The 27,956-nt window shown below is 40.5% G+C and overlaps 1 protein-coding gene and 1 pseudogene across 1 annotated transcript in view; both read left to right on the top strand.

The window, feature by feature from the left end:
• Nucleotides 1-27,956, top strand: part of SPAG17 (sperm associated antigen 17) — a 269,667-nt gene that overhangs the window by 194,906 nt on the left and 46,805 nt on the right. Inside the window, exons 29-31 of the mRNA XM_055403672.2 lie at nucleotides 562-779; nucleotides 4,992-5,136; nucleotides 7,110-7,264. Coding sequence (XP_055259647.2) covers nucleotides 562-779; nucleotides 4,992-5,136; nucleotides 7,110-7,264 — 518 coding nt within the window. The remainder of the gene's footprint in view (nucleotides 1-561; nucleotides 780-4,991; nucleotides 5,137-7,109; nucleotides 7,265-27,956) is intronic.
• Nucleotides 12,171-12,988, top strand: LOC129541636 (protein cornichon homolog 1 pseudogene; annotated as a pseudogene).

Here is a 27,956-nt window from a genome sequence, read left to right as displayed (position 1 = left end):
GGACAAATCCACTCTATATGAGAGGCCAATGATATGCTTGATTGGTAATGTTCTCCAGATCCGGGGCTGAAAAGAAATGTTTCCTGGAACTGAAATATGACAAAATCAGGAGAATAAGGGTTAAAATTATACTTTATCATACTAGAGTATAATAAGTCAAAGAAAAAGAATCTAAAAGTTTGACAGATACATGGGAGAAAATGTAGACTTTAAAAAGCTGGGTACAGGGCTCCAAACCTGGAATCTGGGGAGAGGTAAGCAAGACTTAAAAGTGTAGAGAATTGATAATAATGTGTATTGTTCCATAGACAGTAAACTTTCTATGCATGTGTATATTTGTGGGTAGTGATGGGAATTCAGACAAGGTTCAAGTGCCAAGAATAAGATATTCATAAACTGATTTTTCCCCACTTGAGAAATAATATAACTGATGACTACCACTTGGACTTTCTATGCAGCAGTGTCTGAGGTAGCCTACAGGTATTAAAACTTAATGAATAATTCTATGTAAAGTGATATTATAGTTAAATTGTTGTGTTTGATTTACTTGAACTCCCACAGGAAAAATTCAGAAAAATCAGTCATCTATGGCACATAAAAATGAAAGCCATGAACCTCCCCCAGAAACAGTTCAAACAATAACTCCTGTGGATGTTCACTTAGGCACCTGGTTTACAACTACACCTCAAGGAAATCGGATTGGCACCAAAGGATTAGAAAGAATAGCAGACTTGGCCCCGTTTTTATCCTTTAAAGCCACAGATCCTGTCGATGGAACGGTATGACAAACTATTGTATATTACAAATTTTTCTAAATCATTAGAGTTGTAAAACAACATGTGGAAGAATGCCTGGCAAATAATAAATTTTCAATAACTATCCGTTAAGTTGCCAACTTATGTATAAATTGATGGATTCATCTTTCCAAATCTAAAACTACTGTGTGGTTTATTTGACCAGAGTAATGTATCATGAAATACTAATTCTTGAAGTAAGAGACAGATGATGAATTTTCTATTCCCCTTTTAAGGCTTTTAGTGATATCCTATATTTCTTTATGTTAAATGTGTTTGTATGTTTTATATTCTAAACATGTGGGGCTCTGCCTTGCTTCTACTTCTCGTGTGTACCTGACATGAATTGTAGAAATTTGTTCATGATCTAATGAGATGCTCGTATCAAATAACTCAAAAATTCAACAATGCCACAAAGCCTCTATAAAAAGATTTTATTTATAACCTAAGAAAAAGTGACATATGAGTGGTATGGAAAACAGTGGTTTTGTTTGTCTGTGAAGCAGATGTGAAATTTAAACCCCTGGGATGCACAATAGCGTTTTCTGTGGGCCAGGCTTTCTGTCAGCCATCTTGCATACATTCTCTATTCAGGCCTCACACCAGTGTATATTATACAGACAAGGAAGGTGAACCTCAGCAAATGAAGTAATGTGGCCAGAAAGTGCTGGGACCAGGTTTGTAGTCAGTGATTGGTGACTAAAAACTGGGCTCTTTCCATTCTTTAGCTATTCCTCTATCATCTTATATGGAGCTTTGCACCCTCTAAATCTAAACAAGACAAAGAATTTCCTGCATACCTTGTCTCTAGTTTTTGGACTTCCGGCAATGGCAAGCCACTCCAGTACTCTTGCCTGGAGAATCCCATGGACGGAGGAGCCTGGTGGGCTGCAGTCCATGGGGTCGCTACAAGTCAGACATGACTGACCGACTTCACTTTCACTTTTCACTTTCACACATTGGAGAAGGAAATGGCAACCCACTCCAGTGTTCTTGCCTGGATAATCCCAGGGATGGGGGAGCCTGGTGGGCTTCCGTCTATGGGGTCACACAGAGTTGGACACGACTGAAGTGACTTAGCAGCAGCAGCAGCAGCCTTTGTTTACAACCACATACTGCTAGTCAGAAGCAGAATGTCTGCTTCCCATTGAGATAAATTTCATTATCTTCCCAAACGTGTTTTCCTTTCTTCTTCAGCCTACTTCTGTAGGCTCTTCTACCTTGTTGGCTAGTTCTTTCTTATGAGTTTCAAAATACATCTTATCTCAGGATGGCTTTGGTCACTTCAAATAGCTCATTTTAATTCAGCCACAATACAGATTATTTGGTTTAATATGAAAATTTGACATTTCTTAATTAATGACCCTTACTTTTTTTTACTGGTGGTGGTGGTGGTTTAGTCACTAAGTCATGTCCAACTCTTTGTGACCCCGTGGATTGTAGCCTGCCAGGCTCCTCTGACCATGGGATTCCCCAGGCAAGAATACTGGAGTGGGTTGCTATTTCCTTCTCCAGGGGATCTTCCTGACCCAGGAATTGAACCCAGGTCTCCTGCATTGACAGGCAGACTCTTTTCCACTGAGTCACCAGGGAAGCCCCTTCCTTTACTGATACCTAGGCCTATTATGGAAGCACAAATTGACATTTAGGAGCCTGGATTCAAACATAGACACCCAACAGTCTAATCACAACAATGGTAATAATATTTACTGAGTACTCACCATCCCAGGCCTTGTTCAGGCTTTCCACATATAACTTATCTAATTCTCACAAGAAACTATTGCTGTTTCCATTTTACATATGAAACAAAGAAGCTAAAAACAGGCTAAATAATTTTTCCAAAATCACTCAGCAAGTGGTAGATTCAGAATGTGGACCCCAAGGTTGCATTCTAGGTCTCATGTGCTTAACCATTATGCAAGTAAAAGCCAATGATCATATGAAATTAGATCAAAAGTGACATGAAGTATCACGTTTTACAGGAGTGGCACTAACCTTGCAGTGAGGCAGACATGGCTTTGAACCCCAGCCACACTTCTTACAAGATGCGTGACTTTGACTATTTCTAATCTAGGTTTTCTTATTCCTAAACTGAAGATTATGGTCATTACCTAAAGTACTTGGGAAGATTAATACCAGATTAACACTATCCAGTGTCAGGAAATATTCTTGCTATTGTGTTCTTACTACCAATAAAAATGATTATTTCCTGAGCCTATGGTGACGAGAAAATGTCAATGTTATGTGTTGTCATGAAATGTTAGAATAGTTCTAAGCAATAATCTGTAAATTTCTATACTAGATAAAGAGCTAGTATTTAGCATTGCTAACTTGATAAATTAAATGTGAACCACTTTACCAGCATTCTCTCATTTAATCCATATAATGTCTCTAAAAAATATGCTGATGTTGACTCCATTTTGCAGATGAGGAAACTAGAACACAGTAAGTAAGCAACTTGCCTAAATCACCTGCGGAGTCAGAAATTGAACTTGGGCAGCTTAACTCCAAAGCTCATGTTCTCAATCCTGCATTCTACAGCAGTATTCCTCATTAGATACATTCAGTAGATGGATAGATATACACATCTGTGTCATTGGCTGAGAGTGTGAAAGAGAAGAACTTAATGATTAGCATGGACTTCTTTCTGAAATATACTATTTTCTGCCTACCATAAAAAGATACAAATGTAATTATCATCTTCTCCCAAAAGCCCCAGACAAGAGTCAGAAAACAGCTAGCAAACTTCGTATTCATCTGGAGTCTTTAGTGAAAACTGTGTCCCTTACAGTTAGGGCAGTACAAGGTAGAAAGTACTCAATGATTTTAAAATATGCATTGTTGTTGTTCAGTCGCTAAGTCATGTTCGACTCTTGGTGACCCCAGGGGCTACAGCACACCAGGCTTCCCTGTCCTTCACTATCTCCCGAAGTTTGCTCAAACTCATGTCCATTGAGTTGGTGATGCCATCCAACCATCTCATCCTCTGTCGCCCTTCTCTCCTTTTGCCTATAATATGCATTATACAACTGGAGTGCATTGTTGCCAGTTAAACAGATGAAGTTTGCTGTTTAAGATGTTTTTAAGAGGCACCATTTGTGAAAGGAAGCGGGGGAAGCAGGAATGGGCAGAGAGAGAAGCCGAGCTATGGTGCAGACACCACAAAGCTCCACTGGCAGGAGCTCAGGAGCCAGTGTCATCTGTCCCAGTGTCCCAAGTCAGAGAGCAGGAGCCAGATCAGTGTACCTCTGCCTCAGCAGAACAGTGGGAGTCAGGCAAGGCATCTCTCTGCAGCTGAGGCAAGTGCTGGAAGAACTGACATCTGGAGGCTGTTTGCCAACTTCCCTCCCCACAGCTGGGGAGCAAATCCTGTCTTGAAGAGAGACCTGGGCAATGCATCTCCATGCCCTCCACACCTTCATATACAAATGTGCAGCTGGGGGTTTAGAGTTCCTCTGAACCATTTGGCTACAGGAAACAAAGGTCTCAGTGTTCTTTCAAATTGAAGCACTTACTAGGACTAAATCCTTTCTGGGTTTCCGTCTCTAGACCACACACCTAAAACTCTTCTCTACTGCTTTGCCCCGCTTTGGATAACAACTGAGTCCTTAATATGACTTAACAAGCTTCCCAATATGGTCCCTCACCTTCTAGCCTTGCTCCCACCACTCTGCCCATTGGTCTCTGAGTTCCCTTGTGTCCAGCACACCTTTAATCCCTGCTTCCCTGTACCAGCACACAAAATCCAGGCTCTGGCATTGCATCCTCAGGGGAAGCAGACCACATCAGAACCCTCACTACAGACACCAGTGGTCCCTGGCTTATCTTAAACCTGTAGTTTCCAAGGGAGCAGGACCTGGGGTCATCTTCCTGCATATACCTGGGCCAGATCACTCCTGACATTAGCTTTTGACTCACAAATGTGTGACCATGGAAGAAGCATCAGTGTTGAAGTAATGCAGTCTTAGTTCGGCATCAGCTCTGGCAATGCTGAGTGACTTTGGGCAAGTTACTTAACTGCTCTAAGCCTGAGTTTCCTCCAGGGTTGTTATAAAGATTAGATCAAGTAGATGAGATAAAACTTTCACTTTTAAATAATCAGGCTTTTGATGGTAACCATTGGGGTATAAAAATAAGCAAACTTGGGATTAACCAACCACCTGAGCAAATGATGATGCTCTGCCTTTGTATGTTCAGGTCATGACAACTCGAGAAGACAAAGTGGTCATCATTGAAAAGAAAGATGGTACTCGGATAGTGGATCATGCTGATGGTACCAGAATCACAACCTTTTATCAAGTTTATGAAGATCTGACTACTTCTTCGGAGGATCAAGAGACAGGTAAGCTTTATTTTTTCTGGCGGACTGCAGAGTCTCGAAGAGTTGGACATGACTGAGGCAACCGAGCAGCAGCAGCAGATAGCTAGTTAATAATGTTGTGTTTCGGGTGCATAGCAAAGTGATTCAGTGAAACATATGCATGTATTTATTCTTTTTCAAGTAGATGACAGTATTCTATGTCTTTACTATAGGATAGGTAAAAACTTCACTGAGTTTTCAAAAACACTTGTAAGAAAAACAATTTTTTTTTAAGAACTCAAATCAACCAAAGAATACCCAGGCAGTCCCAACCAGAACCAATGAGGACCTTTATTATGGTCTCTATCCTCAGCTGACATGGTAGTGATAACAGCTCTAGTTGGCTAATGGATAGTAATAGTGCTTTCCCTATTTTTACCACTAAAAAGCTATGACCTGGATTGGTATTAACTAAAAGTTAATAATCATGACTCAATTGTACTGAGCAATTAGATTTCAGACCTGTTTCCTTTAATCCTTAAGGAATCTAATTTTCTTACATAGACCTCAGATATGTCCTCCTTCAATTCTGTCTGACAATTCTCAGAAAAGCAAGTGGCAACTGCTAATGAACTGCAGTCTGTTCATATTATCTAAAAGCCTGACACCCTTCCTCAGCTAAATTTAAACAAGATTTTGAAATAAAAATTATTCCCTGATTCACTTTTGTTTAATTCTAGGGTTTATTTGTTGAATGCCTTAAATGATTCATTGCCAAATTAAATGCAATAAAATGGCAAGTGAGTGGAAAGAGAGGAACCTTCATACCCTGGTAGAGTGAAAATTAAAAAAGCCATTTGGGCAATTTAAAAATATCTGGTGAATTGAAAAGTGCATATCATGTGATACACTAATTCTCCATCTGGGTATATATAGAAAGATACTCTTTTGTTTTGTTTTTATTTTTATTGGGTTATAGGGGATGGGTTGGGAAATATCTCTGCAAGTCAATTCCCCACTAGAAAAATGTCCATTCTAATTTTCCTGGGATAGTTTTCAAAACTTTTTCCTTTTCTTGGGAAAGACACTCATACATTTGCACAGAGCAACAAGTACAGAGATGCTTCTTGCAACACTGAGTATAATATTAAAATGTTGGGAAAGCATAAATGTCCATTAACAGCAGAACAGATAAATAAAATGTGGTTTATTCTTACAAAGGGGTACTATACAGAAATCAAAATAAATGAAGTACCCACACATGTACCTATTTACATAGGCACAGATATATCAAGATGGCTAAAGGCCACTAAGTGCCATTAAGTGAAAAATTCAAGTGTGTGTCAGCTGCTCAGTCATGTTTGATTCTTTTGAGACCCCATGGAGTGTAGCCCACCCGGCTCCTCTGTCTATGAAATTCTCCAGGCAAGAATACTGTAGGGAAAGGGTAGCCATTCCCTTCTCCAGGGCATCTTCCTGACCCAGGGATCGAACCCAGGCCTCCTGCATTGCAGGCAGATTCTTTATTGTCTGGGCCACCAGGGAAATCCAGTAGTATGATATACAGGGTGATGTATAGCTTATGTGAATTTAAAGCAACAAAATATTTCTGATACATACATTTATATAAAAGTATTATAGTGGATTGTGAGAAAAAGAAATAAACTCAGAGATAGGGAGAGATGTGAACTTTACCTGTAATTTCTCTCTTATGTACATGTTAAAAATGAAGCAAATATGGCAAAATGTTAATGAGTGTAAATTTTGATTGGCAAACGTATATAGTTAAATTATATTTTGTGCTTTTCTGGATGTTTTCAATTTCTCAAAAAGAACGGTGAGGACAAAAACAGCACACTAAATTAATATGCCTTCTCAACCAAAGGCTCCGAGTTGATATTGCAGTAGCCCATATGGCAGCCCCATGGAGTGAGTTCTCAGCCAGGCAGTCAGCAGGCAGGCAGGTTCCCCTCGCGTGCTTCCTCTCAGACCTGCTTGTTTGCATCTGCCCACAGCCGAAGGTCCTCAGAGGATCACCAGGCAGGTAAAGTGCATGCGGATTGAAAGCTCGCACTATGCCACTGTCATCACCAATTGCGAGGACAGTAGCTGCTGCGCCACCTTTGGGGACGGGACGTCCATCATTGCAAAGCCACAGGGAACGTACCAGGTGGGTCTGAGCAAAATGAGCAGTGCCAAAGGGAAGTGTCGAAGTGTGTTTTTGACTAAGAAAGCACACCCTTCTGGGGCAGTGAACATTCCCGCCACACGCAAGTCTGTTGATCTCATCTCGACTGATCTTAGTACACACTTCTCAATATCTTTTCATTTATTTACTTTCTTTTCAAAATCCATCGCAGAAAATCAGTGTCCTCCCTGTCTTTCAGTACTTTGGTGTCTGGGGATCAAAGTTAAACTCCGGAGTGTACTTGCTGGGGATCATTTAGGGGTAGGTGACAGGCACGGTGGGTGTCAGGACCACTCCGTGCTGCCCTGTCCCTTCCAGACCAGCTTCACCTCCTGCCTCCTCTTACTCATTCTCACTCTCCCACCCTTCCTGCCTGAAGTCTGTCCCCACTTTACCTCGTATGCCCGCGGGATGAAAGGACGCATGTGTTCTGTATGGTCCAGGAGAACTAGCCCAAGTGAAGCACGGCTGTGTGTTTGGAGGGCTGGGGAGGAATGCTGTTAGCAGCTCCTCCACCTCCCCATTAACCACAATGCCCCAGGCTCAGCCTGCAGTCCCTCCAGTCTTGGAGGGATTTGCCTTTGCCTTTCTACTTGCTGGAGAAGGGACACAAGAGCCAGGATGTCACATCTAAGGTCACAGGATACCAAGGGTGCAAAGCCAGAAGGTGATGGAGAAAGACATCCGTAACAAATGTTTGTTACTGTGAAAGCTACTGGAGCCAGTTTACCCCTCCCTTCTCTCCTGATGCTCCCTCTCGTCCTGTGCAGATCCTTGTGGGTCAAGCAAGGTGCTGAAAGTGAGACATGACCAAGAAAGGCTGCAGTTGGACAAATGGATGCTTTTTTCCCTATATAACATTCACAATACCCAATTTAAAAAAAACTTTTTTATTTTATATTGAGGTGTAGCTGATTAACAATGTTGTGATGGTTTCAGGTGAACAGAGAAGGGACTCAGCCTTGCATATGCATGTATCCATTCTCCCCCAAACTCTCCTCCCATCCAGGCTGCCACATAACATTTAGCAGAGTTCCGGTGCTGTCAGAATGTTCAATTTTTAAGAAAGCATCCAATGCCATACCTAGGTTATCCCTCTCTCAAAATAATGCCATGTATGTTATAAACTATGAACACCCCATCAAAAGACGGGAACTGCTTTTGTTAATTCATATATATATATACATGACTGTATCACTTTGCTGGCATTAGGGTTTTTTTTTTTTTTTTTTTTGCAGCTTGAGGCAGTTGTAAAATAACGTAATGTAGCTTTTTACAACTGTGTATTCTATAGTATTTTTTCATTTAGTGAAATTTTAACTGTTAATGATTTTGGCATTGTGCTTTGTATTTTAATAAAATTGAAAAAAAAAATTTTTTTAAAAAGAAAGCATCCATATTTCAGTACTGTATGTCCTACCAGATATCATAAGAATCTCCAAAGATGCTGTGATGAGGCCTTATTTTTATCATAGCCCTAGACTCTGCTGGTTACAACTATAGAGGCAAAGAAATTTTAGCACCAATGTAAGTTACCACTGAAGGAAAAGATGTAACAGAAAAGAGATCCAACCTGGAGACTTTCAGTGTCTGATACAATTGTGTAGCTGCATGTTTGCCCACATCTCCTGAAACAATGGTTGCACCTCATTGAGAAACACACATATCTTAGATCCCAGTTGGGGAAAATAACTCCAAATAAGCTTCAGTTCAGTACAGTTCAGTCACTCAGTCGTGTCCGACTCTTTGCGACCCCATGAATCACAGCACACCAGGCCTCCCTGTCCATCACCAACTCCTGGAGTTCACTCAAACTCATGTCCGTTGAATCGGTGATGCCGTCCAGCCAATCTCATTCTCTGTCGTCCCCTTCTCCTCCTGCCCCCAATCACTCCCAGAATCAGACTGTTTTCCAGTGAGTCAACTCGTCTCATGAGGTGGCCAAAGTATTGGAGATTCAGCTTTAGCATCAGTCCTTCCAATGAACACCCAGGACTGATCTCCTTTAGAATGGACTGGTTGGCTCTCCTTGCAGTCCAAGGGACTCTCAAGAGTCTTCTCCAGCACCACAGTTCAAAAGCATCAATTCTTCGGCGATCAGCTTTCTTCACAGTCCAACTCTCACATCCATACATGACCACGGGAAAAACCATACCCTTGACTAGATGGACCTTGGTTGGCAAAGTAATATCTCTGCTTTTTAATATGCTATCAAGGTTGGTCATAACTTTCCTTCCAAGGAGTAAGTGTCTTTTAATTTCATGGCTGCAATCAGCATCCGCAGTGATTTTGGAGCCCCCCAAAATAAAGTCTGACACTGTTTCCACTGTTTCCCCATCTATTTGCCATGAATTGATGGGACCAGATGCCATGATCTTAGTTTTCTGAATGTTTAGCTTCAAGCCAACTTTTTCACTCTCCTCTTTCACTTTAATCAACAGGCTTTTTAGTTCCTCTTCACTTTCTGCCATAAGGTTGATGTCATCTGCATATCTGAGGTTATTGATATTTCTCCCAGCAATCTTGATTCCAGCTTGTGCTTCTTCCAGCCCAGCGTTCCTCATGATGTACTCTGCATATAAGTTAAATAAGCAAGGTTACAATATACAACCTTGACGTACTCCTTTTCCTATTTGGAACCAGTCTGTTGTTCCATGTCCAGTTCTAACTGTTGCTTCCTGCCTGCATGCAGGTTTCTCAAGAGGCAGGTCAGGTGGTCTGGTATTCCCATCTCTTGAAGAATGTTCCACAGTTTATTGTGATCCACACAGTCAAAGACTTTGGCATAGTCAATGAAGCAGAAATAGATGTTTTTCTGGAACTCTCTTGCTTTCTCCATGATCCAGCGGATGTTGGCCATTTGATCTCTGGTGTCTCTGCCTTTTCTAAAACCAGCTTGAACATCTGGAAGTTCACGGTTCACGTATTGCTGAAGCCTGGCTTGGAGAATTTTGAGCATGACTTTACAAGCATGTGAGATGAGTGCAATTGTGCAGTAGTTTGAGCATTCTTTGGCATCGCCTTTCTTTGGGATTGGGATGAAGACTGACCTTTTCCAATCCTGTGGCCACTGCTGAGTTTTACAAATTTGCTGGCATATTGAGTGCAGCACTTTCACAGCATCATCTTTCAGGATTTGAAATAGCTCAACTGGAATTCCATCACCTCCACTAGCTTTGTTCGTAGTGATGCTTTCTAAGTCCCACTTGACTTCACATTCCAAGATGTCTGGCTCTAGGTGAGTGATCACACCATTGTGATTATCTTGGTCGTGAAGATCTTTTTTGTATAGTTCTTCTATGTATTCTTGTCACCTATTCTTAATATCTTCTGCTTCTGTTAGGTCCACACCATTTCTGTCCTTTATTGAGACCATCTTTGCATGAAATGTTCCCTTGGTGTCTCTAATTTTCTTGAAGAGATCTCTTGTCTTTCCTATTCTGTTGTTTTCCTCTAATTCTTTGCATTGATCACTGAGGAAGGCTTTCTTATCTCTCCTTGCTCTTCTTTAGAACTCTGCATTCAGATGCTTATATCTTTCTGTTTCTCCTTTGCTTTTCACTTCTCTTTTTTCACAGCTATTTGTAAGACCTCCTCAGACAGCCATTTTGCTTTTTTGCATTTCTTTTCCATGGGAATGGTCTTGGTCCCTGCCTCCTGTACAATGTCACGAACCTCCGTTCATAGTTCATCAGGCACTCTATCAGATCTAGTCCCTTAAATCTATTTCTCACTTCCACTGTATAATCATAAGGGATTTGATTTAGGTCATATCTGAATGGTCTGGTGGTTTTCCCTACTTTCTTCAATTTAAGTCTGAATTTGGCAATAAGGAGTTCATGATCTGAGCCATAGTCAGCTCCTGGTCCTGTTTTTGCTAACTGCATAGAGCTTCTCCATCTTTGGCTGCAAAGAATATAATCAATCTGATATCGGTATTGACCATCTGGTGATGTCCATGTGTAGAGTCTTCTCTTGTGATGTTGGAAGAGGGTGTTTGCTATGACCAGTGCATTCTCTTAGCAAAACTCTATTAGCCTTTACCCTGCTTCATTCCGTGCTCCAAGGCCAAATTTGCCTGTTACTCCAGGTGTTTCTTGACTTCCTACTTTTGCATTCCAAATAAGCTTAGCAACACTTATTTTATAGCTCTATAATTTTATAGAGTTCAAAGCTGGCATTCACCAACACCTTCTGCCCATCCTCATTGGCCTTGGCACGTGTGTCATTACTTACTCACCAGCATGAGAACATTGGCAGCGTGATGAGTGAGGTTGGATTTTAGGCAATGTGAAAGAGAGAGAGCTTGATTTTGGCCACTGCTATACCTTAGCAGCACTAACAAGATTAATGAAAGCATCAAGGAGGAGGTAGGTGTAACAGCTATTATTGTCTATGATTATAGTGTTTCACAATTCGGGGTGGGAACATCCACCCAGTTGGAAAGTTTCAGAGAGACAAGATGACAAATAATGGGTCTCTTGTCTCCCATGGGAAATCTTCCTCTGTCCTTGGGTCTAGGAACAGAAACCTGTTTCCCTAGACCAGAAGATTGAGTGTCTTCCTGGGGAAAGAGGTGTGTGTGTGCACCCATGTGCACACTGGAATAAGATTTTGACTACTCTTCTGTACCATCTGAACTTGACTCCTTTGGGAGAAGTTAAAGAAATGTAATAAGCATTCTTAGGAATACTACTGAAAAGGACTTCAAAGGTCCTTTTCCTTATCAGCAGAACCATAAACAGACGTCATAATGGAGGGAGGCTTATCCTCTACTCAGTGTGTGAAATCAGTTGACAGAGGAAAGTTTTATATTAAACTCTGGGAAGTATAGCAGGCGCCGCGGCGGCGGAGGCGGCGGCAAGCGGCTGTGTGGGCTGTGGCCGCGGGAAGTGAATGGTTTTACCCAGAGGGCCCTGCGCAGCCTTTCTCCGCTGGCACCCGCGCTGCTGCCTTTCCCCCGGCCATGGCGTTCACGTTCGCGGCCTTCTGCTATATGTTGGCGCTGCTGCTCAACGCCGCGCTCATCTTCTTCGCCATTTGGCACATTATAGCATTCGATGAGCTGAAGACTGATTACAAGAATCCTATAGACCAGTGTAATACCCTGAATCCTCTTGTCCTTCCAGAGTACCTCATCCATGCTTTCTTCTGTGTCATGTTTCTTTGTGCAGCAGAGTGGCTTACACTGGGTCTCAATATGCCCCTCTTGGCATATCATATTTGGAGGTATATGAGTAGACCAGTGATGAGTGGACCAGGACTCTATGATCCTACAACCATCATGAATGCAGATATTCTAGCATATTGTCAGAAAGAAGGATGGTGCAAATTAGTTTTTTATCTTCTAGCATTTTTTTACTACCTATATGGCATGATCTATGTTTTGGTGAGCTCTTAGAACAACGCTTAGAAGAATTGGTCCAGTTATGTGCATGCAAAAAGCCACCAACGAAGGGATTCTATCCAGCAAGATCCTGTTTCCAAGAGTAGCCTATGGAATCTGATCAGTTACTTTAAAAATGACTCCTTATTTTTTAAATGTTTCCACATTTTTTGCTTGTGGAAAGACTGTTTTCATATGTTATACTCGGATAAAGAATTTAAATGGAATTATGTATAAATTAATATAAAATGATACCTCTGGTGTTGACAGGTTTGAACTTGCACTCCTTAAGGAGCAGCCATAATCCCTTGAATGATTGCATTAATTATTGACTGTCCTTAGTCCATTGGAAGCTTTCGTTTATAGGAACTTGTAGGGCTCATTTTGGTTTTATTGAAATGCCATTTAATTATAAATTAGCTATAGATATCAGGTGCTTCTGATGAACTGAAAATATGTATCTGACCTGTGGGAAACTTCATGGGTTTCCTTATCTATCATGTAGGTGATTATATATGGATGCATTAAAAAAATAAGAGTGGGATTTTTTTCCCCTTGGACTTGAAATACTATCCCTGTATATTGCATGAATGAGAGATTTCCCCGTATTTCCACCAGAGTAATATACTTGCTTTAATTCTTAAGCATAAGTGAACACGATACAAAAATATACACTGACATACTTGTGAAGAATGCATTTAAAGCTATTTTAAATGTGTTTTAATTTGTGAGACTTTACTTATTAAGAAATTGGTTACTAAATGTTCTAATCTGGTGGTAAAGGTATTCTTAAGAATTTGCAAGTACTTTAGGTTTTCAAAACCGAATGAGAGAGAACATTGTATAACCATCCTGCTGTTCCTTTAGTGCAATACAATAAAACTCTGAAATTAAGACTTATTTTCAGTGCATTGTTTTAAAGATTATAAATAGCTATTTCTTAAACTTGCTTATTCCAAATAAAGACATATCACTGTCAGTTTTTTAAGAAGATAGTAGAGTATTACTTTTTTGTTTTTTAATACCATGCTTGGATCTAAAAATGACAATTTTTAAATGGTTAAGTACATTACTGTCTGTTGTCACTTGACACGATTCATAAACACTGATGGCATAGCATCATCATTTTTCTAATTAAAATTATTGTGAAACTTAAAAAAAAAGATAATAAACTCTGGGAAGTACAGGTATGTAAAATCATGAGAATTCTATTTGCCAACTGGCTGCTATATTGAAGACACTATGTACGTATGTATATGAGTCATTGCTATATTTGTCGTGTTGAATCTGTATGTTTCAGCACAGCTGTTTTTCCAGGCTAACTTCTTAGAAAGAAAGCTATCTCCTTTTTACAGGTTTTCTTTTTGACTTTTCTAGATGGCACTTCACCTGGTGTATATGTCTCAGTTCTGGGAATGTTAGGCCATCTTTTTCTGTCCAGAGCAGCTTTAAGTAAATTACAGTCAATCTGACATATTAAAAAGCAGAGACATTACTTTGTCAACAGAGGTCCATCTAGTCAAAGCTATGTTTTTTTCAGTAGTCATGTATGGATGTGAGAGTGGGACCATGAAGAAAACTGAGCACTGAAGAATTGATACTTATGTTTTGTTTGTTTGTTTGTTTTTATTAATTAAATTTTAAAAACTAATTAAAATTATACTATACCATACCTAAGTTATCCCCCTCTCAAAATAATGCCATTTATGTTATAAACCATGAGCACCCCATCAAAAGCCTGGAACTGTTTTTATTAATTCACATATATATATATATATGACTGTATCACTTTGCTATACACCTGAAACAAACACAACACTGTAAGTGAAATATTCAGTTCAGTTCAGTTCAGTTCAGTCGCTCAGTCGTGTCCGACTCTCCGCGACCCCAATATAGTACAGTGTAAAATAAAAATAAGTAACGGACCTTTGGGGCTTTACACAGAGTTAGAGTTCCTATCAGAGGGACAACAGCACTACAGCTATACTGAATCCTTATGAAGGAGGCACACGAATTGACTGGATTACAAGAGTTACAGGAATGAGAGCTGCTCACTTCCCAGAAACTACAGCTCACAGAAAACCAACAAGGGCACAAGATACAGACCATTTACTTATGAATGTGTTAAACTCAAGAAAGTCCACATTATTCCTACAACATGTTGAAAGTGCTTCAGAATTCACACAATACTAATTGTCTTTTGGTTCTGGTTAAATTATATATACCAGTTTATAACAAATGGTAACATCTGTAACTCTGTTCAAAGTTTTAAAAGATTACTTAAGAATGGTTTCTTGTATTTCTATGCCACCTTTATAGTTCTGGTTTCTCATTTCTTAATTAGTAAATTCAGCGTGCAGTTTCTATCCCAGGCTAATTTATACACTTCCGGAAGGAACGGCCTCTTGAATCCACAGAGTGTTGAGATGGGGAGCCCCCAACCACGTCAGATTCATTTCACATGATAATATACATGTTTCAATGCCATTCTCCCAAATCACCCCACCCTCACCCTCTCCCACAGAGTCCAAAAGACTGTTCTATACATCTGTGTCTCTTTTGCTGTCTCATATGGGTTATCGTTATCCTCTTGCTATGTTCCATATACATGTATTAGTATACGGTATTGGTGTTTTTCTTTCTGGCTTACTTCACTCTGTATACTAGGCTCCAGTTTCATCCACCTCATTAGAACTGATTCAAATATATTCTTTTTCATTGCTGAGTAGTACTCCATTGTGTAAATGTACCACAGCTTTCTTATCCATTCGTCTGCAGATGGACATCTAGGTTGCTTCCATGTCCTGGCTATTGTAAACAGTGCTGCAGTGAACATCAGAGTACATGTGTCTCTTTCAATTCTGGTTTCCTCGGTGTGTATGCCCAGGAATGGGATTGCTGGGTCGTATGGCAGTTCTATTTCCAGTTTTTTAAGGAATCTCCACACTATTCTCCATAGTGGCTGTACTAGTTTGCATTCCCACCAACAGTGTAAGAGGTTCCCTTTTCTCCACACCCTCTCCAGCATTTATTGCTTGTGGACGTTTGGATAGCAGCCATTCTGACTGGTGTGAAATGGTACCTCATTGTGGTTTTGATTTTCATTTTTCTGATTATGAGTGATGTTGAGCATCTTTTCATGTGTTTGTTAGCCATCTGTATGTCTTCTTTGGAGAAATGTCTGTTTAGTACTTTGACCCATTTTTTGATTGGGTCATTTATTTTTCTGGAATTGAGCTGCAGGAGCTGCTTGTATATTTTGGAGATTAATCCTTTGTCAGTTGCTTCATTTGCTATTATTTCCTCCCATTCTGAAGGCTGTCTTTTCATCTTACTTATAGTTTCCCCTTTGCTGTGCAGAAGCTTTTAATTTTAATTAGGTCCCATTTGTTTATTTTTGCTTTAATTTCCAATATTCTGGGAGGTGGGTCTTGGAGAATCCTGCTGTGATTTATGTCAGAGAGTGTTTTGCCTATGTTCTCCTCTAGGAGTTTTATAGTTTCTGATCTTACATTTAGATCTTTAATCCATTTTGAGTTAATTTTTGTGTATGGTGTTAGGGAGTGTTCTAGTTTCATTCTTTTACAAGTGGTTGACCAGTTTTCCCAGCACCACTTGTTAAAGAGATTGTCTTTTCTCCATTGAATATTCTTGCCTCCTTTGTCAAAGTTAAGTTGTCCATAGGTGCATGGATTTATCTCTGGGCTTTCTATTTCGTTCCATTGATCTATATTTCTGTCTTTATGCCAGTACCATACTGTCTTGATGACTGTGGCTTTGTAGTAGAGCCTGAAGGTCCGGCAGGTTGATTCCCCCAGTTCCATTCTTCTTTCTCAAGATTGCTTTGGCTATTCGAGGTTTTTTGTATTTCAATACAAATTGTGAAATTATTTGTTCTAGCTCTGTGAAAAACACCGTTGGTAGCTTGATAGGGATTGCATTGAACCTATAAATTACTTTAGGTAATATATTCATTTTGACAATATTCTTCCAATCCATGAACACGGTATATTTCTCCATCTATTAGTGTCCTCTCTGATTTCTTTCACCAATGTTTTATAGTTTTCTATATATAGGTCTTTTGTTTCTTTAGGTAGATATATTCCTAAGTATTTTATTCTTTTCATTGCAACGGTGAATGGAATTGTTTCCTTAATTTCTCTATTTTCTCATTATTAGTGTATAGGAATGCAAGGGATTTCTATGTGTTGAGTTTATATCCTGCAACTTTACTATATTCATTGATTAGCTCTAGTAATTTTCTGGTAGAGTCTTTAGGGTTTTCTGTGTAGAGAATCATGTCATCTGCAAACAGTGAGAGTTTTACTTCTTCTTTTCCAATTTGGATTCCTTTTATGTCTTTTTCTTCTCTGATTACTGTGGCCAAAACTTCCAAAACTATGTTGAATAGTAGTGGTGAGAGTGGGCACCCTTGTCTTGTTCCTGACTTTAGGGGAAATGCTTTCAATTCTTCACCATTGAGGATAATGTTTGCTGTGGGTTTGTCATATATAGCTTTTATTATGTTGAGGAATGTTCCTTCTATTCCTGCCTTCTGGAAGGTTTCTATCATAAATGGATGTTGAATTTTGTCAAAGGCTTTCTCTGCATCTATTGAGATAATCATACGGTTTTTATTTTTCAATTTGTTAATGTGGTGTATTACATTAATTTATTTGTGGATATTGAAGAATCCTTGCATCCCTAGGATAAAGCCCACTTGGTCATGATGTATGATCTTTTTGATGTGTTGTTGGATTCTAATTGCTAGAATTTTGTTAAGGATTTTTGCATCTATGTTCATCAGTGATATTGGCCTGAAGTTCTCTTTTTTTGTGGCATCTTTGTCAGGTTTTGGTATTAGGGTGATGGTGGCCTCATAGAATGACTTTGGAAGTTTACCTTCCTCTGCAATTTTCTGGAAGAGTTTGAGTAGGATAGGTGTTAGCTCTTCTCTAAATTTTTGGTAGAATTCAGCTGTGAAGCCATCTTGACCTGGGCTTTTGTTTGCTGGAAGATTTCTGATTACAGTTTCAATTTCCATGCTTGTGATGGGTCTATTAAGATTTTCTATATCTTCCTGGTTCAGTTTTGGAAAGTTGTAGTTTTCTAGGAATTTGTCCATTTCTTCCAAGTTGTCCATTTTATTGACATATAGTTGCCGATAATCGTCTCTTATGATCCTTTGTATTTCTGTGTTGTCTGTTGTGATCTCTCCATTTTCATTTCTAATTTTATTGATATGGTTTTTCTCCCTTTGTTTCTTGATGAGTCTGGCTAGTGGTTTGTCAATTTTATTTACCTTCTCAAAGAACCAGCTTTTGGCTTTGTTGATTTTTGCTAAGGTCTCTTTTATTTCTTTTGTATTTATTTCTGCCCTAATTTTTAAGATTTCTTTCCTTCTACTAACCCTAGGGTTCTTCATTTCTTCCTTTTCTAGTTGCTTTAGGTGTAGAGTTAGGTTAGTTAGTTGGCTTTTTTCTTGTTTCTTGAGGTGTGCCTGTTTTGCTATGAACCTTCCCCTTAGCACTGCTTTTACAGTATCCCACAGGTTTTGGGTTGTTGTGTTTTCATTTTCATTCATTTCTATGCATATTTTGATTTCTTTTTTGATTTCTTCTATGATTTGTTCATTATTCAGCAGCGTGTTGTTCAGCCTGCATATGTTGGAATTTTTAATAGTTTTTCTCCTGTAATTGAGATCTAATCTTACTGCATTGTGGTCAGAAAAGATGCTTGGAATGATTTCAATTTTTTTGAATTTACCAAGGCTAGATTTATGGCCCAAGATGTGATCTTTCCTGGAGAAGGTTCCGTGTGCGCTTGAGAGGAAGGTGAAATTCATTGTTTTGGGGTGAAATATCCTATAAATATCTATTAGGTCTAACTGGTCTATTGTATCGTTTAACTTTTGTGTTTCCTTGTTAATTTTCTGTTTACTTGATCTATCCATAGGTGCGAGTGGGGTATTAAAGTCTCCCACTATTGTTGTGTTGTTGTTGATTTCCCCTTTCATACTTGTTAGCATTTGTCTTACATATTGTGGTGCTCCGATGTTGGGTGCATCAGTTCAGTTCAGTTCAGTTGATCAGTCATGTCCGACTCTTTGTGACCCCATGAATCACAGCACGCCAGGCCTCCCTGTCCATAACCAACTCCTGTAGTTCACTCAAACTCATGTCCATCGAGTCGGTGATGCCATCCAGCCATCTCATTCTCTGTCGTCCCCGTCTCCTCCTGCCCACAATCCCTCCCAGCATCATAGTCTTTTCCAGTGAGTCAACTCGTCGCATGAGGTGGCCAAAGTATTGGAGTTTCAGCTTCAGCATCAGTCCTTCCAATGAACACCCAGGATTGATCTCCTTTAGAATGGACTGGTTGGATCTCCTTGCAGTCCAAAGGACTCTCAAGAGTCTTCTCCAGCACCACAGTTCAAAAGCATCAATTCTTTGGCGATCAGCTTTCTTCATATATATTTATAATTGTTATATCTTCTTCTTGGATTGAGACTTTGATCATTATATAGTGTCCTTCTTTGTCTCTTTTCACAGCCTTTGTCTTAAAGTCTATTTTACCTGATATGACTATTGCTACTCCTGCTTTCTTTTGGTCTCTATTTGCGTGGAATATCTTTTTCCAGCCCTTCACTTTCAGTCTGTATGTGTCCCTTGTTTTGAGGTGGGTCTCTTGTAGACACATATACGGGGGTCTTGTTTTTGTATCCATTCAGCCGGTCTTTGTCTTTTGGTTGGGGCATTCAACCCATTTACATTTAAGGTGATTATTAATAAGTGTGATCCTGTTGCCATTTACTTTGTTGTTTTGGGATCGAGTTTATACACTCAATCTGTGTTTCCTGTCGAGAGAAGGTCCTTTAGCATTTGTTGGAGAGCTGGTTTGGTGGAGCTGAATTCTCTCAGCTTTCGCTTGTCTGTAAAACTTTTGATTTCACCTTCATATTTGAATGAGATCCTTGCTGGGTACAGTAATCTGGGCTGTAGGTTACTTTCTTTCATCACTTTAAGTATGCCCTGCCATTCCCTCCTGGCCTGAAGAGTTTCTATGAAAGATCAGTTGTTATCCTTACGGGGATCCCCTTGTGTGTTATTTGTTGCTTTTTCCTTGCTGCTTTTAATATTTGTTCTTTGTGTTTGATCTTTGTTAATTTGATTAATATATATCTTGGGATATTTCACCTTGGGTTTATCCTGTTTGGGACTCGCTTGTACTTGGGTGATTATTTCCTTCCCCATTTTAGGGAAATTTTCAGTTATTATCTCCTCAAGTATTTTCTCATGGTCTTTCTTCTTGTCTTCTTCTTCTGGGACTCCTATGATTTGGATGTTGGGGCGTTTAACATTGTCCCAGAGGTCTCTGAGATTGTCCTCATTTCTTTTAATTCGTTTTTCTTTTTTCCTCTCTGCTTCATTTATTTCTACCATACTATCTTCTAACTCACTTATTCTATCTTCTGCCTCTGTTATTCTACTGTTGGTTCCCTCCAGAGTGTTTTTGATCTCATCTATTGCGTTATTCATTGTATATTGACTCTTTTTTATTTCTTCTAGATCCTGTTAAACCTTTCTTGCTTTCTCAATCCTTGTCTCCAGGTTATTTATCTGTAACTCCAATTTACTTTCAAGATTTTGGATCTATTTCACTATCATTATTTGGAATTCTTTATCAGGTAGATTCGCATCTCTTCCTCTTTTGTTTGGATTGGTGGGCATTTATCCTGTTCCTTTATTTGCTGGGTATTTCTCTGCCTCTTCATCTTGCTTATATTGCTGTGTGTGGGGTGGCCTTTCCGTCTTCTGGCAGTTTGTGGAGTTCTCTTTATTGTGGAGTTTCCTCGCTATGGGTGAGTTTGGACGGGTGGCTTGTCAAGGATCCCTGGTTAGGGAAGCTTGTGTCAGTGTTCTGGTGGGTGGAGCTGGATTTGTTCTCTCTAGAGTGCAATGAAGTGACCAGTAATGAGTTACGAGATGTCAACGGGTTTGGAGTGACTTTGGACAACCTGTATATTGAAGCTCAGGGCTATGTTCCTGTGTTGCTGGAGAATTTGCATGGTATGTCTTGCTCTGGAACTTGTTGACCCTTGGGTAGTGCTTGGTTTCAGTGTGGGAAATTTGATGAGCATTTGAGGAGCATTTGATGAGCTCCTATCGATTAATGTTCCCTGGAGTCAGGAGTTCTCTGGTGTTCTCATGATTCTAACTTAATTCTCCCACCTCTGGTTTTCAGTCTTATATTGCAGTGGCCTCTAGACTTCTCTGTCACTTCCAAGGTGGTTCCCTCTGTTTTAACTTCTGTTTGCTGGCCTCTTCAGTGTGTAATTTCCGCCCTGACACTAGGGGTTGGTGGTGGACACTTTTTAAGGCTCACTTGTTCAGTCCTGTTCTGGGAAGGGAGGAACGCTGCAGACAAATATCTCTGGCGTCTGTAGGGAGTGCTTGCAGTGTCCCGGCCACACTGGGTTTGCCCCCACTCACAGCGTGTGTGCTGTCCCCATCTACACTGCACAGGCTCTAGGTTGCCCTGCCAATAACTGTCTGAAGCTGGCGCTGGTCTAAGGCATCCCAGGTCTAAGCCACTCAGGTTCAGGTACTCAGGTACTCCACAAAGGCGCAGACTTGGTTGGGCCTGTGTTTTGTGCCCTTCCCCAGTCTGAGCAGCTCAGGTGACCAGGTGTTTGGCAAGCGCAGTCACTGCGACTTATCACCTCCCCGGTCCCTCCCACTCAGTTTTCTGGTTGTACAACCAGCGCACCCTCTCAGGTGGATGTTCAGTTCAGTCTCTCAGTTGTGTCTGACTCTCCGCGACCCCATGAATCACAGCACGCCAGACCTCCCTGTCCATCACCAACTCCCGGAGTTCACTCAAACTCATGTCCACAGAGTCGGTGATGCCATGCAGCCATCTCATTCTCTGTCGTCCCCTTCTCCTCCCGCCCCCAACCTTTCCCAGCATCAGAGTCTTTTCCAGTGAGTCAACTTGTCTCATGAGGTGGCCAAAGTATTGCAGTTTCAGCTTTAGCATCAGTCCTTCCAATGAACACCCAGGATTGATCTCCTTTAGAATGGACTGGTTGGATCTCCTTGCAGTCCAAGGAACTCTCAAGAGTCTTCTCCAACACCACAGTTCAAAAGCATCAATTCTTCGGCAATCAGCTTTCTTCACAGTCCAACTCTCACATCCATACATGACCACAGGAAAAACCTGGCGGATGTTAACCAGCCAGAAACCCAAAAAGTCTTGGTTAACAATGAAGCCTGCCTTCAGTTTGGTATTGGATGCCTCACTGGGACCGCGATTGCCCCCTTCCAGCTCTGGCTGCCCTCCCCTGCCTGTCTCAGCACGGAATGGGCCATCCGCAGCCGCTCTGCTCAGTCCTTTGTTCTGTGAGCAGGGCTGGTGGAGTCTTAGGTTAAGGCTTTTTGCCTTTTCAGGAGGTAGCTACACCACAGTCTGCTCTGCTATCTCCAATCAGCTCCCCCAGACTGCCCTCGCGTCATTCAGGCCCAGTCCTCTCTCTAAGTAGTTCAGCTGGCTCCTCCCTGCCCAAGCCCTGCTTGCTAATGGCGGATGCGGGCGTCTGCTTTGCTTCTCCACTGGGAGGTACCGTTGGATGCATAAGCTGTGAGTTTTAATTATTTCTTTCTTTTTCTCCCAGTTATGTTGCCCTCTGAGGTTCCAAGGCTCACCACAGACTCACCATGAGAGTGTTTTCTGGTGTTCGGAAACTTCTCTCTTTTTTATGCCTCCCTTCCCTGGACGGAGCTCCGTCCCTACTTTTTTTGTCTCTCTTTTTATCTTTTATGTTTTTTCCTACCTCCTTTTGAAGACAATGGGCTACTTTTCTGGGTGCCTGATGTCCTCTGCCAGCATTCAGAGGTTGTTTTATGGACTTTACTCAGTGTTCAAATGTTCTTTTGATGAATTTGTGGGGGAGAAAGTGGTCTCGCCATCCTATTCCTCCGCCATCTTCACTATATTCTTTAGATCAGTTCTGTGTTCATCTCCAAGTCTATGAGGAAACGCCAGCACTGCAAAAAACCAGCCCACGTCCTGCCTCAAACACACACTGTCTTCAACCAAGAGTCAGAATTGATACTTTTGAACAGTGGTGCTAGAGAAGACTCTTTTAAGAGTCCCTTGGACTGCAAGGAGATCCAACCAGTCAATCCTAAGGAAAATCAGTCCTGAATATTCACTGAAAGGATTGATGCTGAAGCTGAAGCTCCAATTCTTTGGCCCCACCTGATGTGAAAAGCTGACTTATTTGAAAAGACCCTGATGCTGGGAAAGATTGAAGGCGGGAGGAGAAGGGGATGACAGAGGACGAGATGGTTGCATGGCATCATTGTCTTGATAGACACAAGTTTGAGCAAGTTCTGGGAGTTGGTGATGGACAGGGAAGCCTGGCGTGCTGCAGTCCATGGGGTTTCAAAGAGTCAGAAATGACTGAGCAACTGAACTGAACTGACAGTTTGAGTCTATTTTATTGAGGGTCTATGGAGCCTGGGAAAATTAGATTTAACCAATCACCAGTGTCTACACTAAAATATGCTTGAAACCACAGAGAAGCCTCAGAATTAGTCAAGGTCCAGGGAGAATTATCTGGCCTGGTGCTGCTGCTGCTGCTAAGTCACTTCAATCGTGTCCGACTCTGTGTGACCCCATAGATGGAAGCCCACCAGGCTCCCCCGTCCCTGGGATTCTCCAGGCAAGAACACTGGAGTGGGTTGCCATTTCCTTCTCCAATGTGTGAAAGTGAAAAGTGAAAGTGAAGTTGCTCAGTCGTGTCCGACCCTTAGCGACCCCACGGACTGCAGCCTACCAGGCTCCTCCATCCATGGGATTTTCTAGGCAAGAGTACTGGAGTGGCTTGCCATTGCCTTCTCTGTATCTGGCCTGGGTAATGGTAAAGAGTGAATCTGAGAAACTTCCAGAAAGATGGAGTAAGAACCTTCAAAAATCCACTTCAGTTCAGTTCAGTTCAGTCGCTCAGTCGTGTCCGACTCTTTGCGACCCATGAATCACAGCACGCCAGGCCTCCCTGTCCATCACCAACTCCTGGAATTGACTCAAACTCATGTCCATCGAGTTGGTGATGCCGTCCAGCCATCTCATTCTCTGTCGTCCCCGTCTCCTCCTGCCCCCAATCCCTCCCAGCATCAGAGTCTTTTCCAATGAGTCAACTCTTCACATGAGGTGGCCAAAGTATTGGAGCTTCAGCTTTAGCATCAGTCCTTCCAATGAACACCCAGGACTGATCTCCTTTAGAATGGACTGGCTGGATCTCCTTGCAATCCAAGGGACTCTCAAGAGTCTTCTCCAACACCACAGTTCAAAGGCATCAATTCTTCGGTGATCAGCTTTCTTCATAGTCCCACTTACTGCTCTCTAAAAACAACTAGAAAACTGGAACTATTGACAGAATCAACCTTTTCAGAAGTCTGGAAATCAACCAAATGACTCTAATGATATGAAGATTATTTTTTAAAAAAAGACAATCTTGGGAAGAACAGCAAGAATTGTGGTGATTTCACTTGCCACATTCCTCTCCCTTCCCCCAGCTCCAAGGTAGCCTTGAACATCAGCACTCTCACATGCGTGACAGCAGTGAAAACCAGCAGGCCAGCAGCCACTGAGAGAATAGAGCTAGAGCTGCCCAAAAGATCCCTCACAAAATGTTGTCATCATTTGACCTGTCTGTCCATTTTCTAGAAACCTCTATTCAACAAGGGTTGTCTTTATTTGGTCTGATTCTGACCTCAATCCCTACAAATAGACTTCTCCCCAAATGAGGCAATAATTGGACATTATAGCTGTTGAATTAGCTACAGAAAGCAAGAGACTAAACAAAAGGGTTAAAAAGAAAAGGAGAATGAGAAGTCCATAGAGGGCTTTGAAAAGCTCTGACATGTTCTCTGGAATCTAGAAAGTCATGCTCCTGTGAAGGGCTATGAACATGCCCGTAAAAGGACTAAGAAAGGCCTGATCTTTCACTCTTGCTGATCAAGAAGCTCTGCACAAGCAGGGAGTGAAGGGTAAGGTGGAATTACAAACTTCCTACTACAGCATTGAAAACATTCACCAGTATGCACATAGAGCCCATACAGCCCTCAGCAGAGGCTGAAAGATCTATTAGTGCAAAGTACTGAAGAAAACATCTGCCCAGTTATGAGGAGAACTCTAAGCCTAACAAGCAGATTAGGCCCCTGCATGACAAATATAAACTTTAAAGAAATGGTTCAGGGGAATCATTGAACAAATAGCAGCAACAACAAAAATAACAATAACAAGTCCTGGGGCAAGGATCTAATTTCCAGAGTTGTACATAATACTATTTTAAAATATCCAGTTTTCAACAAAAAATTATAAGACATGGGGGAGTGGGGAAGGGGGGAATTTTGACCCATAAACAGGGATGGGAAAGGAGGAAGCAATCAATAGAAATTATCCCTGTGGAAACCCAGATTTTGCATTTAAAGAGACAAATTTAAGTCAGATGTTATGTTTTAAAAAGTGAGAAGCCTGGTGTAAAGAACTAAAGCAAAATATGAAAATGATGCTTCATGAAGTATAGAATATCAATACATAGAAATTATTTTTTAAAAGAACCACATAGAAATTCTGGAGTTGGAAACATAATAACTGTAATGAAAAATTTGCTAATAAGGCTCAACATCAAATTTTGACTGGCAGAAGAAATAATCAGCAATTATTTGAACTGACTTGAAAATAGGTCAGCTGAAATTAAGCAGTCTGGGGGAGAGAGAGAAAAAAGAGTCAAGAAAAATGAACAGAGCCTCAGGATACCATCAGGCATACTAACACAAGCATGATGAGAGTCTGAGAAGGAATAGAGAGAAGGGCAGAAAGATTATCTGAGGAAATAATGGCTTAAAACTTACCAAATTTGATTAAACTATCTACAATTGCAAGAAATCTCAACAAACTTCAAGTAGGATAAACTCAGAGTTCCACACCTAGACACCTCACAGTCAAATTGTCTGAAGACAAAGTCTCACAAGCAATCACAAAAGGCTCATCAAATATGAGAGATCTCAAGAAAGAAAAGAAAAACCCCAAAGCACAACATTGTTAATCAACTAATTTTTTTTAAGTTGAAGTATCCAATAAGACTAATTATTTTCTCATCAGAAAACATGGAGTCAGAGGCAGTGAGATGACATATTCAAAATACTTAAACAAAAATATCATCAACCAAAAATTCCTCTTTTCAGTAAAATTATCCTAAAATGAAGAAATTAATATAGTTCCAGGGAAACAAGAACTGAAAGAATTCGTTGCTCTTAGACATTCTCTACGAGAAAATCTAGAATCCTTCAGGCTGAAACAGAAGAACACTACATAGCAATTCAGTTACACATAAATAGTGCTGGTAAAGATAGCAATCTAGGTAAATATAAAAGACAGTATACATGTATTTTTTGTGACCTTTTTTATTTAAAAGGCAACTACACAAAACCACTCTTATAAAAGTTTATTTATGTGTTTATAATGTATAAAGATGTAAGTTTTGACAATAACGCAAAGAAGGAACAGAGCTACATGGAGCAAAGATTTTGTATAATAGTGAAATCCTTAGTGTCCATCCAATCTAGACAGTTATAAATTAAGATGTTAATTGTAATACCCAAGAGACACTAAGAAAATAACTCAAAATATATAGTCAAAGAAACAAGGGAATTAAAATGGCACACTTGAAAATAATCTATTTAAAACAAAAGGAGGCAGTAATGGACGACTAGAAGGGAAACCAAAGGCATAAGACATATAGAAAACTGGAAAATACAAATCATTTTTTTTAAAATATTCTTTATTTTATCTTGGCTTATAGCCAATTAACAATGTTGCGATAGTTGCAGGTGCAGAGCAAAGCAACTCAGCCACACACATGCACATGTCATCATTCTATTCTACCCCAAACTCCCCTCCCATCCTGGCTGCTATGTAACAGTGAGCAGAGTTCCCTGTGCTATACCCTAGGTCCTTGTTGGTTATCCATTTTAAACATAGCAGTGTGTACATGTCGATTCCAAACTCACCATCTCTTCTGTCCACCCTTCCCTCCTGGTAACCATCAGTTTGTTCTCTGTGAGTCTGTTTCTGTTTTGTAAGTAAGTTTATTTGTATCATTTTTTTAGATTCCACATGTAAGTGATATCTCTTTCTGTGTGTGTCTTCACTCAGTATGATAATCTCAAGGTCTGTCCATGTTGCTGCAAATGGCATATTTCATCCTTTTTAGTGGCAGCAGCAGCAGCAGCAGTGGCTGCATAATACATATTTTATATATATATATATACACCCAATGTATACATGTCCCACATCTTCTTTCTCCATTTCTCTATGGACACAGGTTGCTTCCACATCTTGGCGATTGGAAACAGTGCTGCAATGAACTATGGGGTGCATGTATCCTTTCCCATTTTTTTCTCTGGATATATGCCCAGGAGTGGGAGAGCAGGGTCATATGGTAGCTCTATTTTTAATTTTTTAAGGAACCTCCGTACTGTTCTCCATAGTGGCCATACCAATTTCCATTCCCACCAACTGCGTAGGAGGGTTCCTTTTTCTCCAGCCCTCTCCAGCATCTATTATCTGTAGACTTTTTAATGATGGCCATTCTGACCAGTGTGAGGTGATACCTCATTGTGGTTTTCATATGTCTGCTGCACAGGCTGGGACACCTCTCCCCAGCCCCTGCCACCACCCACCACAGAAAGTTCAGTTTGAAGAGTAGGGGAGGAGAGAAACATGGCCATGAAGAGAAGGATCTACCTGGAACTGAGGAACCAGACTCTGGCAGCTATTTGAGAACTTGTCCTGGGCAACTGCAAGTCAAATGATGGGAAAATTGAGGACTTAATGGCTGAATTTGTGAACTTTGAACTCCTCAGTTTAGCAAATGTAGGCTTAATTTCAGTTTCAAATCTCCCCAAACTACCTAAATTGAAAAAAACTTGAGTTCATTTTCGCATGAAAACTTTTTAAATTTCACACATCTAAACTGAAGTGGAAATAAACAGAATGAAGTATTGATACACACTACAATATAGATGAAGCTTAAAAACATTATGCCAAGTGAAAGAACCCAGACACAAGAGGCCACAGATCACATGTTTCCATTTCTATGAAATGTCTGAAATAGTCAAATCCATTACTTTGCCAACAAAGGTCCATCTAGTCAAGGCTATGGTTTTTCCAGTGGTCATGTATGGATGTGAGAGTTGGATTGTGAAGAAAGCTGATCGC

Source organism: Moschus berezovskii, chromosome 4 (assembly GCF_049115385.1).
Source record: "Moschus berezovskii isolate FMDL1 chromosome 4, NW_MosBer_1.0, whole genome shotgun sequence".
Taxonomy (NCBI): Eukaryota; Metazoa; Chordata; class Mammalia; order Artiodactyla; family Moschidae; genus Moschus; species Moschus berezovskii.
Note: the sequence above shows the minus strand (reverse complement) of the source record. Positions and strands in the feature narration are given on the sequence as shown.